The 16,957-nt window shown below is 38.3% G+C and overlaps 1 protein-coding gene across 5 annotated transcripts in view; it reads left to right on the top strand.

Annotated features, from left to right (window-relative positions):
• elmo1 (engulfment and cell motility 1 (ced-12 homolog, C. elegans)) overlaps positions 1-16,957 on the top strand; it is a 140,533-nt gene that overhangs the window by 57,499 nt on the left and 66,077 nt on the right. For 2 of the 5 annotated variants that reach the window (XM_059350699.1, XM_059350700.1), the window contains exons 3-14: positions 364-404; positions 674-746; positions 844-894; positions 996-1,165; positions 6,349-6,384; positions 8,489-8,588; positions 9,877-10,028; positions 10,271-10,349; positions 11,432-11,473; positions 11,814-11,864; positions 12,356-12,478; positions 13,976-14,104. In XM_059350699.1, the coding sequence (XP_059206682.1) occupies positions 364-404; positions 674-746; positions 844-894; positions 996-1,165; positions 6,349-6,384; positions 8,489-8,588; positions 9,877-10,028; positions 10,271-10,349; positions 11,432-11,473; positions 11,814-11,864; positions 12,356-12,478; positions 13,976-14,104 (1,047 nt within the window). The remainder of the gene's footprint in view (positions 1-363; positions 405-673; positions 747-843; positions 895-995; positions 1,166-6,348; positions 6,385-8,488; positions 8,589-9,876; positions 10,029-10,270; positions 10,350-11,431; positions 11,474-11,813; positions 11,865-12,355; positions 12,479-13,975; positions 14,105-16,957) is intronic. The other 3 variants (XM_059350701.1, XM_059350703.1, XM_059350704.1) reach the window with 3 other exon arrangements.

Below are 16,957 nucleotides of genomic sequence, written 5' to 3'. Positions count from 1 at the left end.
AATATGAAAATCTTGTTTTAAAAATCATCACAGTGGAGAAAAACACAGTATTTCCTATATAGTAGAGATTAGTAAAGAAGCGTAAATAAAGTAGGAGTACCTCTAAAGAGTAAAGCTACTTAGTTCCTTTCCACCAGTAGAGCACAACATCACGGCGGCTGATCTGGAGGCAGTTTGACAACAGACGTGGTCAGTAGTCCCGCAGCAGCCGCCGGACAGTTTAAATACAGGCTCCTGAAGAACAGCCTCTCATTGTGCCAGTCCTGTCATATAAAATAATTGCAGCTCACTCTGAGTTGAATACTGTTTTAGGAAACCGGAGCTTGGACTGCAGACTAAATGTAGTTTTGCCTCTCTCCACAGAAAAAGCCTCTCTCAGCCATCATTAAAGAAGTGTGTGAAGGGTAAGTCGGCATCGGATTTTGTAAATGTGCATGCCTTAGGATTTGAATATAATTCTCTGAGGGCTTCTTGCAAAAGCCCCATTTCTCCATCTCCATACTTAAATCCTATTAGCTGCATTTTACACAAGATGGTCTCCACTTTAATATCAATTATGCAATGTTTTATTCTCTCTCTCTCTCTCTCTCTCTCTCTCTCTCTCTCTCTCTCTCTCTCTCTCTCTCTCTCTCTCTTTTTCTGTCTCTCTCTCTCTCTGTCCAATGACTTCCAGGTGGTCCTTGGGGAACCATGAAAACTTTGCCCTGCAGATTGCTGATGCCACAAACTTCTACATCACAGAAAAGGTTTGATGAACTGTTCTTTAACTGCAGGCAGCAGTATCCAACCTCTAAATACTAAGAAAGTGCTCACTACGGTATTTATCTTGGTGAATCTCCACAGAATCGTAATGACATTAAGAATGGATCGATCCTGCGCTTGACCACATCTCCTGTAAGTTTGATTTCTTTGCAAATCGTCCCAAATAAACCTTTAGTTTTTCATTATCCCAAGACCTCTTTATAATTATTTTCCCTTTTACTTCACCACTCTAGTACCAGACTGCAGTCCAGCTGCATGAACGGATCCAGTCGTCCAGCATGGACGCCAAGCTGGAGTCTCTGAAGGACCTGGCCAACGCGTCGCGGGACATCACCTTCGCCCAAGAGTTCATCAACCTGGACGGCATCTCCCTGCTCACTCAGATGGTGGAGAGTGGGACTGAGTAAGTCAACTGTCCGTCCGTCTCTTTGCTCTTTTGGATTTCCTCCGTCGCTGCAGTGTTTTCCTCCCTTCAGACAGTTTCTCGTTCTTCTTTGTGTGTAACTTATTAGCTGGTAGATTGAAAAAATATAGATTTCTTGTATAGTTTTTCCTGTACTTAGCTCTTGATTTAACCTGACTTGAGTCAATTGTTTGTCCAATGAATGTCGAGCTCTTAGTTAGAATCCAGGGTGTCTTTGGAGTTGCACTGTGCATTCTGACTGGTTAAAGAGGAAACATCTGTATATTTCAGTAAGCTACACTTTATCTATTCCAACACGTCGAACTCTTCTTCTCTCCTACTCTCCCAAGTTTCCACTAGGGATGGGAATAATTCATTGATGATCAATTAATGGTCGTTAAGAATTTGGTCGATCACGTGGAATTTTTAATCGATCTGTGTATTTTTTCATTTATCTCTGACTGTGTATCAGTACTCACTCAACTGAAACATGGCAGAGCGTTCAGTTCTGCAGCCATACATGAATAAGCCAATGAGCTGAGAATTGAGTTGGATAAAGCAGCAGTCTTTAAACTGAAAACACAGAAATACAAGAGTATTAATTTGAGCAAAACTAGCTTACTGTATCAAACCTTGCTAGCATGAATTACTGAGTTTAATTTTATCTAAAAATTATTTAAACACAAAACACATTTAAAGATGCAATATTACTGTGAAAACTAACCTCATGCCTCTTCGGGGGCTAAAACATAAAACACTGAACTCCTTGATGTTATTTTTACAGTATCACCTCAATTGAGGAAGTCTCTTTTCGCCCTTTCAAAATAAAATCGTCAGTTATCATAACAGGCTTTTGCATAGTACTGTATATATCTTTTATGTTGACCATGTATGCATGTTTCTATACATACTGAAGTAATGCGGTTAATCGATTAATTGATCGTTAACTATAGATGCTCGAGTTGGCAGGTTTCTTCCAAATGCCCATCCCTATTCCCCACCATTGTCTTCAGGCAATAAGTCACTTCACGTGATTTCCGAATGATATTTCTGACTGAACATGACTTGGTAAGACACAGTTACAAAATGACCAGAGCAAGCAAAATGTAATGAAAAGCACTTTTTTTCCTCTGCAGGGTCCTTTCCTTAATATTGTTAGTTGCTTATTATAACAATCTGAGCCTGTCAGTGGTAAAAAGAAAAAGCACATTTAGTGGCTGTATTGTTGGCTGGGCGTAATTATACAGCGGGATTTTTTCATTTGTTGCTTCAGCTTCAACAATCTCGCTTAATACTGGACAAATTCAAAAATATCTCCATTAGTCACTTGTATACAAAAACATGCATTTTAAAAAAATATATACCCAAGTCATCTCAGCTGACTGACCTGCTCTCAGTTCAGTAACACTCCTCAAACCATCACATTAAACTATATTTCTGCTTTTGCATCAGGTGTTACAGCTTGTGGTGGCATCACTGCAACACTATAAAGATGTGTCATTATCGAGACCGTGTTCCTGGAGTAATCTTGTTTCCATTCTTACAATCACCTTGTGACTTTGTTTGATAATGGGAACATTTGTCCCGTCTCGCGGCAGAGAAGAAATTTGCCGCCGTGCAAACATGATAGCAAAAGTAATTTAACATTCTTCCACTGCTTTGGCGTGGAAATAAATGTTTTTGTTAGATATCAAAAGTATATTTAATGAGAAAATTACATAGTGAGCTTTTCTTCAACTTGTTTGATGCTGCACCGGCATTAGGTGATTGTATGGTAAAAATACAAGGAGCCTGACCTAACCCAGTACACAGTACTTTCCATGTAATACCTCCGCGGTCTGGTGGTTGCACACTATGTCCAGTTGAGTTTAAGGTACAAAGGCTTTTTGCCCTAGAGGCTGTAACACACTGTAAAGGTGTCATCCAGAAGCTGAAAAGAGAAGAACTGTCTTGTGAAGAACATGCCCAGGGGGCTCCTGTTTGCCTTTTTTCTTTTTTTTTTACCATGACTGTGATGTTACACACAACTGAGAAGAGAGCCATGCTTTTTAGCTGTTCAGCAGATTTAAAAACTCACCGTGTGTGTGTCTGTGTGTGTGTTGGGAGCGGAAGGCCCGGGAGACCGTCTCAACTGAAGGTTAAAGCGAGGACATTTTTCGCTGAGGTGGAATTTCTCAGCCGTGATGCCTGTGGGAAGTGTGTGTGCTTATATTTGTGTGTGTCCCAATAACATACTGTGTGAGTGCTAGGCTCCGGCCAGAGTAAAAAACCCAGAGGAAAGTTACAGTAGGAGAGCAACACACGCAGACAGGCGGTGCAAACTGGCAGGGAGGGCAGCAGCAGCAGCAGCCAGCCGTCCGGGACGCTCTCGTTTTCTGCCTCATGCAACTCTCATTATTCATCCCTCTTACCCAGCCAGAGAAGAGATGGATTGAAGAATTGTTTGCTTGCATAAGGAGCTGGCTGCAAAGACACACTCATGTTGTAAACGCACACATGCACAAGGACAAATATGCTCTTACTACGGCACAGTAAAAACAAAGTACAAGACACACTTGCATTATTTTTGCACCTTCTTAAATAGAACAACCCTTTCTAAAACTGAATCATTTCTTTTTTTAATGCTCTAGGTTGTTTTGTATTTTATGTACATAAAGGGTCAAGTTCCGGTCAGATATTTAATGTCTTCTCTTCAGCAGAAGCCACTTAGTGATCTCCTATTTCTGGGTATGAGACCGCTGCAGCAGCAGCAGCAGCAGCGCCTCTAGCATTACGCTCACTTTTACTATTTGACAGGAAATCATTGAACCCTCTTCTCCTTTTTGCATGTAATGTTGAAATTAGCAAATATTTGACCCTTGTTTAATCTCACCGCCAGGAGCCGTCACCGCAGCACTGATGTTGACTCCTCTCTGCTCCCGGCTCTTTCATTAAATATGTTTTTATGTAGATTACCATCACATCAGATATTCAGCACTGGAGAGTTCGAGAGCGGCTCGTGTGTCTGTGTGTGTAAGCGGCAGAGAGGGAGCAAGTGGCTCTGCTGCATTTCCATCTCAACAGAAGGAGCTTATGAAACACAGACAGACACGCAGATAGGTATCAGTGTCTGACACACACACACGAACACACACGCTCATTAGTGTGCCTGCCAACCAACTTGGTGAACTGTAATTATTCAAGAGGCTCGGTGCTGGAGACTCTCGAGGGCAGAGCGGTGCTGTGATCTGATGCTTCTGCCAGAGATGTTGTACTGTATTCATGTGGAAATAAGTTGGCAGGCTGCTGCTGTTGCCCACACAGGCAGCACAAGGTAAAGGCAGATATCGCCCTCTACTGACTAAAACGTGGAACATCTGATGCGCTTTGACTCAGTAGGTGTTCAGAATGTACAGTGCAACTTCAGTCAGGCGTTATTACTTTCCATTGATGGTAAGAGAGATTTTTGGTTGTTGTTTTAAAGTTCACCAAATAGAAAAAAGCATGTTTTTACTCACTTACCTATGACAGTGTATTGAGTCCATTGCAGGTAACAAAATAAGGAATGAGGGGGGGGGGGATTATGGGTAACGCTTTATAATAAGGTCCTTAATAACCATTAATTAACAAGTAATAAGGCATTGTTCTCACTTTAGATCCGGTAGTTGCAAAAAGCATAGTTAACTTATAGTTAACTTATAATAGATGAGCAATAAAGTATATTTTCATATCAATAAGCAAACAAAATAAGATTAATAAAGGCATGGCAAAGACATAATGGGTGGGTCATGGGTGTTTGTAATGCCATTATTAACACTTATATAAGCCTATAAACACACAATAATGTTATTAAGCATCTTGTAAGGACTTACAAGGGCCTTATTACTTGTTAATTAATGGTTATTACAAGGACCTTAACATAAAGCATTACCAAATTATGAGAAAATAAATCAGAGATTAAAGTGGTAAATTAAAAAAAAAAATAGCAAAAAACCTTATAATATAAACGTATATTCTCTCAAATTAAAGTATTAAATTTCAGAGTAAAAAATCCTCAAATGTTCTCTGAATAAAATTACAAGAATGTAAATTAAATAAATGAATGCGTTTAATGTGGTACATTTATGAGGAGAACTCTCAAATGTTTTTTTTGTTGTGTTGTATTTCCTGGTGGACAAAACATTACCTCACCTCATCAATAATCACTGCATTCAAAGCAGTATATTGTTTCCAAATCCAGTATATTGTTTCCAAATATATATATATATATATACATCTCCAACTCATGGCCATGTCTCCTCAAAGTCTGGATGTTTATAATTATCTAGTTATTTAGGGCTAAAATTATATAAATAATATATATATATTAAAGTATTTCCTCATTGCTAAATCTGATTGCATCCACTGCAGGCGTCAGCCATACAATACTATACAAGCAGCAGTGACTGTGATCTCAGATGGATTGTACCTTCCTTGACAAAAAAACATATTTTTCCCCAACAAATTTATGACATCAATCCCAGAAATTCTGAGGGTTTTTTCTCTATATTTTTCATTTTTATTTAAAACCTACAGTGGCTCCAATGCACCGTTGTCTGAGCTTGTCGAGCTCTGGGTTGTATTAGCACGTATTTTGAGGTGTCTGTCTCTGAGGGTTCTGCTGCCAACCCAATAAAATGGAGGTAGATTTTGTTTCAATGAAAAAACAGAAAGAAAGTCCCAATGAAAACAGTGTTTCCATACACAGCCTAGCTTTTTAATCTCACATTGTTTTCATCCCTGTGTAAATTAATTGCTGCAGAATTTCATTTCTAAAGCAATATATATCTTTTCTTTTGCTAAATGAAAGTGCTGTTTGATCATTTCTGTGCGCTGTCATCTCCATCGAAGCTTGCTGTGTGACGGTACGGTTGGCAGAAAACTGCTTTTTCAACTGTTTCTGCTTGGCATGCTTTGAATGTCTCATGACTGGTTAAATGTATTCACTGTGAAAATGAAATATTGACATTTAATTTAACTTTTCTTGTGTCTGAATCCTGTTTATAATGTGTAATAGATTGGACTTGTTGGAGTCCGTTCTCTTCTTTCAGGAGTGTTAACGTGACGGCAGACTGTGATATGTGTTGTTCCCGGCTCTGTGCTGGCTGAAAGTTTTGGTTGTTTGTTTCCCACCTGTGACACCAAAGTTTCTCAAATCTTTGCAGACGCTATCAGAAACTACAGAAGATAATGAAGCCCTGGTAAGCCCCTCCCCTTTCCCCCCGGCCGGGTAATCATTGGCTCTGTGCTCTTCCTAACCCGCTGGCCGAGTCTGCATGATTAAGACTCTTGCCCCAGTGCCTTATGGGAAATTACATATCTATGTATAACACAGCCACAGCCAGGCTTTGTGATTATTTAATTTTTTTTGCATGTGGTTTTGGGGAACAGACTTAAACAACTTCCTAATTCTTCAACACTTAAAGACTTAAAGAAAGCCAAGATTTATTTCTAAAAACCTAATAAAATAAGACATTTATTAAAACCAATAAATTGCTGTTTGGTGCAGCTGCATGTGTTATTTCTTGTAATAATAAATCTTGGTGTTCTTTACAAAACTACTTCTGCTCAGGGTGAGGGGATTCTCTGTGGGCTACTTTTCAAACTTTCTCTTCAACATTATTAGTCAAACGTCTCTATCACCACGGGAACATCATCCACCCATCAACAAGGCTTCTTTACTCGATCCAATCTGTCCTCTAACGTCTACGGTTTCATGTCCCATTTCGTAGTTAACTACAGTTTGTCATCTAAATGCCCAGTACCATCTGCAAAAGTCTTTTTCATCCTGTGGTTTAAAAATGTAACTTTTCACTAATCACCGACCGTGCAGCAACACTTGATGTTCTCTGTTGATCCACTGTAGTAATATTTGTGTCCTGAAAGCTTATAATCATCACTTTCTTATCATTTATGTTTGCATTTCTTTGAATTTAATGGTTTTTCATCTCGGCAAACTAACTTTAAAGGAATGCTTTGCTTCCAAAAGGATTATTTGTTTATTAATTACTTGCTTGCTGTTACTTTGATGAAGAGAATTTGTTTTCTTGCATGCCTCCAAAGTGAATGAAACATCCAAAAAACTGAGAAAATCCCTCATGAATTAAGGGAATTAAGTAAGTAGGGGCTGCATTTTAACAGCAAAACTATATTTAATGTATTCATACATTTACATTCTCACATATCTCATGCAGTATAATCCAAATCCACCTAAGTTTTTAGCAAAAATCCATGTGTTTAGCAAGTCGTGAGCACTTTACTGGATAAATGAGACATGGATTATACTGCAAGATTTAAACGCAGACCCCATTAAGGTTGATTCATCAAGAGCTTTCTCCTTTATTAGATTATTTGTTTACTGTGGAGGCATGCTAGAAAAAAAAAGTCAAGGTAACAGGGAGTCAGTAATTGATGTACAAATGATAATTTTTGGGGTGTATTTTAAAGTATTCCTTTAAAATTCAGTATGTAATACAAAACTTCCCCATCAGATTATTGTTTAGATTTAAGATATTTGCTGGAAATAAATTTACCTGATTATAACACCATAGGTTTTCCACAAAATACAAGCACAACAGCAAAAACAAAAATGTAGCATCAATGATGAGCCAATAGAAGCCTGCAGGACGCTCCTGCAATGCCAATCTTAAGCAGTAGAGGTCAGTATTGTAAAACCTTTTGGAAAAGCCTTAAAATATCACACACTCTGAAGTTAACAGGTTTGTGACCCAAATCGTGGAAATAACTTCAAACTATCTAGTCTGCTACAACATATGTACAAGCTATCAATTCTTTAATTTATTATGATTTCTCATTAAGTACTTCCAGCAGTAATATGTCACAGATAAAACAGCTGTTTAGTGTTTTTTCCCTGCTTTGGCCTCCTGTGACTCTTGCAGAGTGATTTATTTCTCCTGATATTTGTGTAACTGCATGACTTCACTCTATTATGTAGCTTTCTGGTCCTGATTGAACGCCGCACCGTGCTGCCCGGCTCCTGCTGGCCTTCTGACGGCCCCCGCTGTTTCTTGAAGGCCAGTCTGTCTGCGCTGCATCGCAAACCTCCTTGCCCATTTCTTCCTCTCCGTTTAGTTTTTCTGTTCTTTTTTCAGCAAGCGTGGTTGCAGCATTGATCTTATGTCCCCTCTCCTCCTCTCCGCCACCTCTCTCTGTCTCCGCTGACCGCTCATTCCTCGTTATGTTCCGAGCCATCTGGGCGTTGCAGCTATACACTGCTCCAAGCCATCTGCTGGAGAGAAGTTTCCTATGGTCTATGTGTGTCTCTGTGTGTGTGTTGTCTTGTAGTTTTGGCGACCTGCTATCCTTCACTCTGACGGCCTTCGTGGAGCTGATGGACCACGGCATTGTCTCCTGGGACACTTTCTCTGTGGCCTTCATCAAGAAGGTCAGCCAAGAAAACGTCTCATTTAACAGGGCAGGGATTTAAGAGGGACTTGTATAAACCTGCTCTTGTGCTGCATATTTGCTGCAGAAAAGTTTAGATTTAACAATCACATGATGTCTTTGAGGGTCTCTGTGAAAAAATTACAAGGTTGGAAGTGGAGTATTTGAGTCATGAAGCCAGCCAGTAGCATTTTTTTAAAGTATTTAAATAATTTGTGGATGATCTTAGTGAAATTAAAGCTACAAAATACTATTTGGCTCCCGTCTGTGCCCCCCAAAAATAATTTATTTTTTTAATTAGATTTTGGCTTGCAACAATTATGAAAACAAGTTAATCAAGATGGAACAATTATTTTGAGATTATTTTGTCTCGTGTTAGAAATTAATTACATCTTGTTTTGTTTTTTACAGCACCATGCTTTTGCAGGTTTTTGCTTAGTTACTAACTAAAATATGTTAAATATAGTTTACCTAAATGTTAAATATATGTTCAGAAGTTTACAGCAAGTTGTGGCAGTACACTATAACATACTTGATCTAGTTTATTTTGGTCAAATGTATTTTTATTTATTATTTTTATATATTGAATAAATGTTTTGTAGTTTTCAGTTGGTTGTAGATGTGCACAAACATTACCACACAATATTATTTATTTATTTTTGATCAAATTTAATTGCTTCATTATTATTTTATTATTATTATTATTATTATTATTATTATTATTATTATTACTATTATTATTATTGTTATTGTTATTGTTATTATTATTATTATTATTATTATTATTATTAATAATAATAATAATAATAATAGATTTTGTTCGTATTGAGCTTTACATTTCAACAATCTCAAAGTGCTACAGAGAATAAAAAACAATAACAACAATATTATGTATTTACGGGCAAAGCCCATGGGCTTTATATATTAATATATTTTTTCTTAATTATTTCATTCATCTATCTGATTTTTTACAAGCATTTTCTTGTTTTTGATTGAAAAATATTTAAAGTTCAGTTTAAAAAAAAAAGAAAAAAAAAAGGGTTATCATGTTATCTAATCCAATCTCAATATTGACCAAAATAATAGCAGCCCAGATGCATAATTAGCTTACCTTAATTAATTACCTTAACTGTATATTCCTAGGGACCAGTAAGTAAAACAGTAAGTTTTTTGTTTAGCTGTCCTCCGTTACCTTTTACAATCTCTATCTCTTGGAAGCATTACATCTTATAAATAATTTAATGTTTGCTGCAGACTCTTTACCTCCTCTCTCTCTGTCCTTCCTGCAGATTGCCAGCTATGTGAACAAGTCTGCCATGGACACAGCCGTGCTGCAGCGGTCCCTGGCCATCCTGGAGTCCATGGTGCTCAACAGTCAGGATCTCTACCACAAGGTGGCGCAGGAGATCACCATCGGACAGCTCATCCCACATCTTCAAGGGTAAGTGGATCAGTAGGCTGTACTGTACGTATCAACATTAATTAGGCTGATAGATGCATTTCAATCCACATGTGTAGGTTTTAATGAGCTTCTTTTTCGTATAGTTTATATTCTTGTTTTTTTTTGTTTATTTATATAGCGCTTTTCATACATAGAAATATAACACAAAGTGCTTTACAAAAAATAAGAGTAAAAACAGACAATAAAAATGTCTGTTTGCTTGTACTATTTTCTAACTCCAGGACTGATCAAGACATTCAGACTTACACTATCGCTGTCATCAACGCTCTCTTCCTCAAAGCTCCTGAGGAGAAGAGACAGGTAAGGCTGCAGTGTGCACACACAGCATTTACTGCACACACTGTACTGTACATCTACAGCTTTACATGTACATTCACATCAGCATTTTTATACTGTAACCTTGTACTTTGTGTGTATTTTTGTGTCCTGTGTTTATAACCCTTGTCCAGCGTGGTGAAACATTCAAATCTAGTAGAACAATAGTGATTTAAGCAAGTTTAAAAGCCCAACAAACCCCCCTCGTTCCCTTTTTCTCTCCATTCCTCTCTGCAGAAGTGACATTTTTGCTCCACTCATTCCTCCACCCATCTCTCTCCTTCGCTCTCTCACCTATCACACGCTTCGCCCCGTAGCCAATCACATGATCCCTTGAATCAGCACCATAGGGTCCGGCGATGTGCTTTGACATTAATAATGAATGATGCTAACCCACAGCTTTTCTCCTATGCAGCATACAAAGTTGAAGGCAGGAATAAGCTCCAAAGCAGTGCTGCATACAGATTGTAGCACACTCAGATGTTGCAGTGCTTGTTTTTGTTTTTGTTTTTGCTGAGGCCAAATATGCAGATTTTGTAAATTTGATAAGTCTGCACAAGTCAGATTCATGTGGATGGTCGGCTGCAAATTTAAACAACTTTATTGTCTTAGATAAGTGAACAATGTCTCCTTGTGCAGGCATGTGTGGTAATATAGTTTTATAGGAGGTCGTTTCATTTCTGCAGAGATGCACTTTTATAATGTGATATCACAGGATAGAACCTGGTTCTTTTATACGCATATCGATCACAGAGGACACATTTTTAAAACATGCAAGGGGCTAATGACACTGTTCTGGTTCCCAGTTTTATTTATTTTCTCAGGAGAGACGACGGTGCATGTGTGTGCGTGGTCAGGACCCGTAAAGCTATTATTATGACGCCCCAGTCTCCCGCCATTCTGCTGACTCCGATGCCTCTCCCCCCCCTCCTTCCACAAGCTGCGCCACTGACAGAAAATGAATTTTTTAACCTCCTCTCTCAAACTCTCTGTTTCCACATTCACTCACTCACCCTCTCTGTCTCTCTGTCTCTGACTTTGTTTCCTCACTGCACACGATATGGTAGTTTGATGAGCACATTGTGGACATCCTAAATTGTCCCCTGACAGTAAGTGCACCCTTGATTAGCACACTTTGTAGTTTGCACTGTAGAAGACATCAGCTAGTGCATTTAGTCTCCCTTTTTAAGATTAAGTTCTTCTTTGGGATGGCTTTCTTAAGTTCTACAACCGGACGGCAGTTTTTGTTTATTTTTCCCACATTCATTTCTCATTTCAACATAGAAAACACTTAAAAATATGTATTTTTGTTGGAATATTATTATGTCTCATCTCCTTTCTCTCTCTCTCTCTCTCTCTCTCTCTCTCTCTCTCTCTCTCTCTGCTCTTCCTGTATTCTTTCTTTCTCTCCATCTCTATTTCCCCCTCCTTTTCTTTCTCCCTCTATAGGAGATGGCCCATATTCTTGCCCAGAAACAGCTGCGCTCCATCATTCTCAGTGTAAGTGTAACCACGCTCTCCTCTTTACCTCTCCAGTGTATTCCCTTCTTTGTGTTTCCCACTCTCTGTCTTTATCTCTGCTCGGGTTTATGCCTCTGCACCGGTGTGATATCAGAAAGGAAAATGACACCTGCCACTTCTGCCTCTGTCTCACATCGCTGGTTATTATCTCCTGTACTTACTATCTCACACCTGTTCCCTTTTCTCTCTTTCATCCTCTCCCTTTGTTAAATCTCATTTCTCCCTCTCCTGTTCCCTCATCTGACTTATGCTTTCTAATCCTCGTGAATCGCTCCCAAATCCTCTTATTCTCCTTTGTTATCTTGCACCGTCTCCCTCCAAAATCCACGTCTCGTCTTTTTGACCCCAAAACCCGTCCTCTCACCTTCGCCTTCTCTTTGCACATCTAACACCTCTGCTCCCCTCTCTCTCTCTCTCTCTACCTCCTCCTCCTCCTCTCTCTTCCTCTATTTGTCCTCCACGCCGTGTAGAATGTGATCCGGAGCCCCACACCCATCAACGATGAGATGGCCCACCAGCTGTACGTGCTGCAGGTGCTCACCTTCAACCTGCTGGAGGACCGCATGATGACCAAGATGGATCCCCAGGACCAGGTGGGGGACTGTGCATTAGCATTTTATCATCAAAGCATTTTAACACAAAGAATAAACACAGATTTAGTAGAGTCACTAGTTGGCCACTTTATATTACAGACATGTCTTTAAGGAATTTACCTGCAGAATAACTTTACTACAAGTGAAGGTCCTGCATTCAAACTTACTTCAATAAAAGTACAAAAGTATCAGCATCAACATGTACTTAAAATATCAAATGTAAAAGTACTTGTTTTATATATATATATATATATATATGGATACAAGAATATTATTGTATTATTATTTTTGATGCATTCATGTTGGCAGAATTTTACTCTTATATACCTGTCCAGGTAGATCTACTTTAAACTACTTAATATACTGTTATGTGGTTTAATTTATAAACATGCATAATCATTTTAATTTGACATTTTTTTCTTGTTAAATCTCGAGCTGAAATCTATCTAGTAACTAAAGCTGTGAGCTAAATGTAGTGGAGTAAATTTACCTCTAAGATATAGTGAAGTTGAAATATACATTACATACAAGTTACATTTCTGGAAATTCTCTAGTAGAGTACAAGAACCTCTAAGAACAGTATTTGAGTAAATGTACTTAGTTACATTCCACCACTGAATCAATGACACAACAAGATTAAGTAATATGCTGTGTTCAAACTGAAAGAGTAAAGCTGGTAATATTCTATATTTCTGTTATTGTAAACATATCCTATTTAACAGAATAAACCCACACTTTAGTCTGTTTGTCTCTCAATACTTTTGGACTTCCTGGTCAATCTGATGCTTTCAGACCTGCTCTTATTCGTTCCTGCAAGAAACACATCTAAAAAATAAAAAAAAAATGGGTCACAGATTAAGACACAGAGTTTTATTTTTAGAAAAGGTTGAGTCATTTCCTAAACAGCTGTATTCTTCAGCAAACAGTAGGAAGTGGTATATTTGTTGGGAACTATTTTCAGCTGTGTATTGATAAACATTTTGTGCTTTTGTGGGAATGTTTGATGCCAAGGCAGTGTATGTGGTATTGACTCAAAATAAACTACACCAGCCATTTTCATCATCATGAAGGAACGTGGCTCATAGTGCTACTGTGTGGCACAGAGGAATAAGCTTCATCACATCTTGGCTACACAGACAATACATTTTAGGAAGATGAATTCATTGTTGGTTTTGGAAACAAGCAGTCAGATCAGGGCTCTCTGACTGTAGCCTGCATTGTACAAAAAACTTAAGAAAACTGTTTTAGAATTAAAAGGGGCACTTGTGGGCAGTTTGGACCTGATCTTGCTGTGTTAAAAAAAAAAAAAGTTGTGTTAGGTTGGCCAAGTAATAAGACAGTGGAGAGACATGGCTGCTGGCCAGATTGCCTTGGGCACTAAAAGACCCCAGACAGCGGAGATGAGGCTGAAGCATTCTTAAATTATAAAATTGTGAAAGGAAGAAAAGACAGATGGACTTATGAGCAGCACTTTAATATTCTTCTCTGCGTGTGCAGGCTCAGAGGGACATCATCTTTGAGCTGCGGAGGATTGCCTTTGACGTGGAGGGGGAGCCCAACAACAGCGGCAGCATCGAGAAACGCAAGTCCATGTACACCCGCGACTACAAGAAGCTCGGCTTCATTGTAAGTTTGGCATGTGTTTCAAAGGGCCTCATAAATTCACTTGTTCTCTGATGACTGGCTCCTTCACACAAAACACACACAGACACAAATTAAAACTGAGATCAGAGATAAGTACATGAGCCAGTCTGTCCACATGGGACGGCTGTCCTTCGCTTCAAAATGTGCAGATTAAAGCGTGCATGCTCAGAGAACGCAGCTTTGTACAGTGGAGATCCTTTACATAGAACAAGTTAAAGTACTAATGCAACAATTTCAAATAAAGCTGGTAAAATGTGATGCTTTATCAGCAAAATATAATTAAAGTATGAGAAGAAACAGTACTTATTCTACAGAAATGTGACGGATATCTTCTTTTATGTAAGATTCTTTCATACATTGTTACAACCCTGATTCCAAGAAAGTTTGGACACAGAATGTGATCATTTAATAATCCTGTGTGCCATATATGTAATTAAAAACTGTACAAAGACTGTATAAATTATGAGTAACCTTTTGTAAATATATATTTTACACAGCATACCAACTATTCTAGTATTAGGGTTGTAATACTGCTGCATCAATGCATACGCTACATTTTAATGTTGCTAGTTTTGACTACTTTATGTTCTGTTAGGTGTTCATTGGCCCCCTGCAGAGGTTCACAAGACAAATCTGAGGGGTGCAGGGAAAAAAAGGGAAACTGGTTTTATATTTAAAAATGTGTTGCATTTTTCTAAATCTAGTCAACATTTTGCATCTTAATCTGAAAAGTAACTACTGTATTGACTCCAGCTGTCAGATTAATGTAGTAGAGTTAACCCTTTATCAGGCAAAGAACTATATTTGGTAACTTCAGGTAATATTTCGAGAAAAAAGGTGCAAATTTACTAGATTAAAGTAGCAAATCTACAAGAAAAAATGTCGCAGATTTAAGAGATTTAAAGTGGCAAATCTATGCGAAAAAAGTCGCAGATTTACGAGAAAAAAGTGGAAAAAAAGCAACCTTTTTCTCCCAGATTCACCACTTTAAATCTCATAAATCTGCAAATGTTTTTCTCGTAGATTTGCCACTTTAATCTCGTAAACTTTTTTCTCAAAATATTATTTTCGTATGTTTTTTTTTAAAACACATTCTGGCTGTATGTAATATCCTCCAATATTCTCTAGGGTTGAAATTTGGAATTTGCAAGTATTTCAATGAGTGCCCTATTAAGGGTTAAAGTGGTGAATCTGGGAGAAAACGCGACTTTTTTCGCGCAGATTTGCCACTTTAAATCTCTTAAATCTGCAACTTTTTTTCTTGTAGATTTGCCACTTTAATCTAGTAAATTTGCAACTTTTTTCTCAAAATATTACCTGAAGTTACCAAATATAGTTCTTTGCCTGATAAAGGGTTAAAATACATCTGCAGGTAACCCAAAATTAATCAGTTTGGCACTTGAGTAAATATACTTAGTTACTTTTCACCACTGTGTTAACATACATAAAACAGAGAAAAACAAAGTGTTATGACTATAACTTCTAACTTCTATAAAAAGTCTACACGATATGTGCTGTACTGAGTGAATGGACTGAAAGGCAGCCCTAGTTCTCTCTTACTCATCCTATTGTACTGTACTTGCTCCTCGGGGTTTTTAATCTTCTCTCACTCCCTAAAATGTGTTTTGTTCACTTCTTTGTCTCTCGTCTACCTACCTTCAAGCATTCATGCTTTAGTGTGTGTGTGTGTGTGTGTGTGTGTGTGTGTGTGTGTGTGTGTGTGTGTGTGTGTGTGTGTTCGTGTTCTTGTACTTCCTACATAGTGAGGACCGGAACATGTTTTTAACCAACAAAGTGACGACATTTCAGCCGGTCCTCACTTCTTTAAGGGCTTTCTTGAGACTTTGTTTTAAGGGTTAAAGGTTACATGATAATGATAATTAACTGAAACTGTATTGTGTGGTTACAAAACTAACTGAAATTATGGTGAAAATGGCCTTCATTTTGGTCTTTGTCAACTTTTTTCATACATAATGAAGATGGATCAGGCAAATAAATAAGGCTATTAAAGGCAAAATTTACTGTGACCTCTTTTAATCTCCCACCCAACAATTACCCCATTACAAAAAACTGAAACTAACACTAAAACCAATAAAAACTAAACAAAAACTAAAGTATTTAAAAAAAAAAAAAATTAAACTAAAACTAGCAAACTCACCCTAAAAACTAACTGAATTCGAAAACAAAAATTCACAACCCAATTAAAACTGAAACTAATGAAAAATTCAAAACGATTATAACCCTGCTAGGGAATTCACTGTTCCAATGAGGGTCCTCACAAAGATAGAAGTGTGTGTGTGTGTGTGTGTGTGTGTGTGTGTGTGTGTGTGTGTGTGTGTGTGCGTGTGTGTGCGTGTGTGTGCGTGTGTGTGCGTGTGCGTGCGTGTGCGTGCGTGTGCGTGTGTGTGTGTGTGTGTGTGTGTGTGTGCGTGTGCGTGTGTGTGTAAGAGTCTAACTATAGCATAAGAACTTGAACTAAACCCGATGTGGCTTGGTGTAAGCCCAGAGCTGTTTCAGGGCTCTTCCCATCCACACTCCCACTGCAGTGTGCTTGCTAAAGATAAGGACAATTGGACTGCCTTGTTTCCACTAGTGTGGAGGAAACCCACCCTAAAATCCTTAGTTTGCTTTCCATGCTTGACAGCTTGCAGACACACACACACACACAGACGTGCAAACACACTATACACACATATACACAAGCCTCAATTCTCTAGACAGACTTTATCACTGCTGAGATAATTTGTTTGCCTTCTAATGCCTTCAGGTTCTTTAACTAGAGATTGTTTCACATCCTGGAATATTTTTCAGTTGTCCATTTTTTAAAAAGATATG

The sequence above is a fragment of the Centropristis striata genome, chromosome 14, assembly GCF_030273125.1.
Source record: "Centropristis striata isolate RG_2023a ecotype Rhode Island chromosome 14, C.striata_1.0, whole genome shotgun sequence".
NCBI classification, from domain to species: Eukaryota; Metazoa; Chordata; class Actinopteri; order Perciformes; family Serranidae; genus Centropristis; species Centropristis striata.
This window is presented reverse-complemented; position numbering and strand designations above follow the sequence as displayed.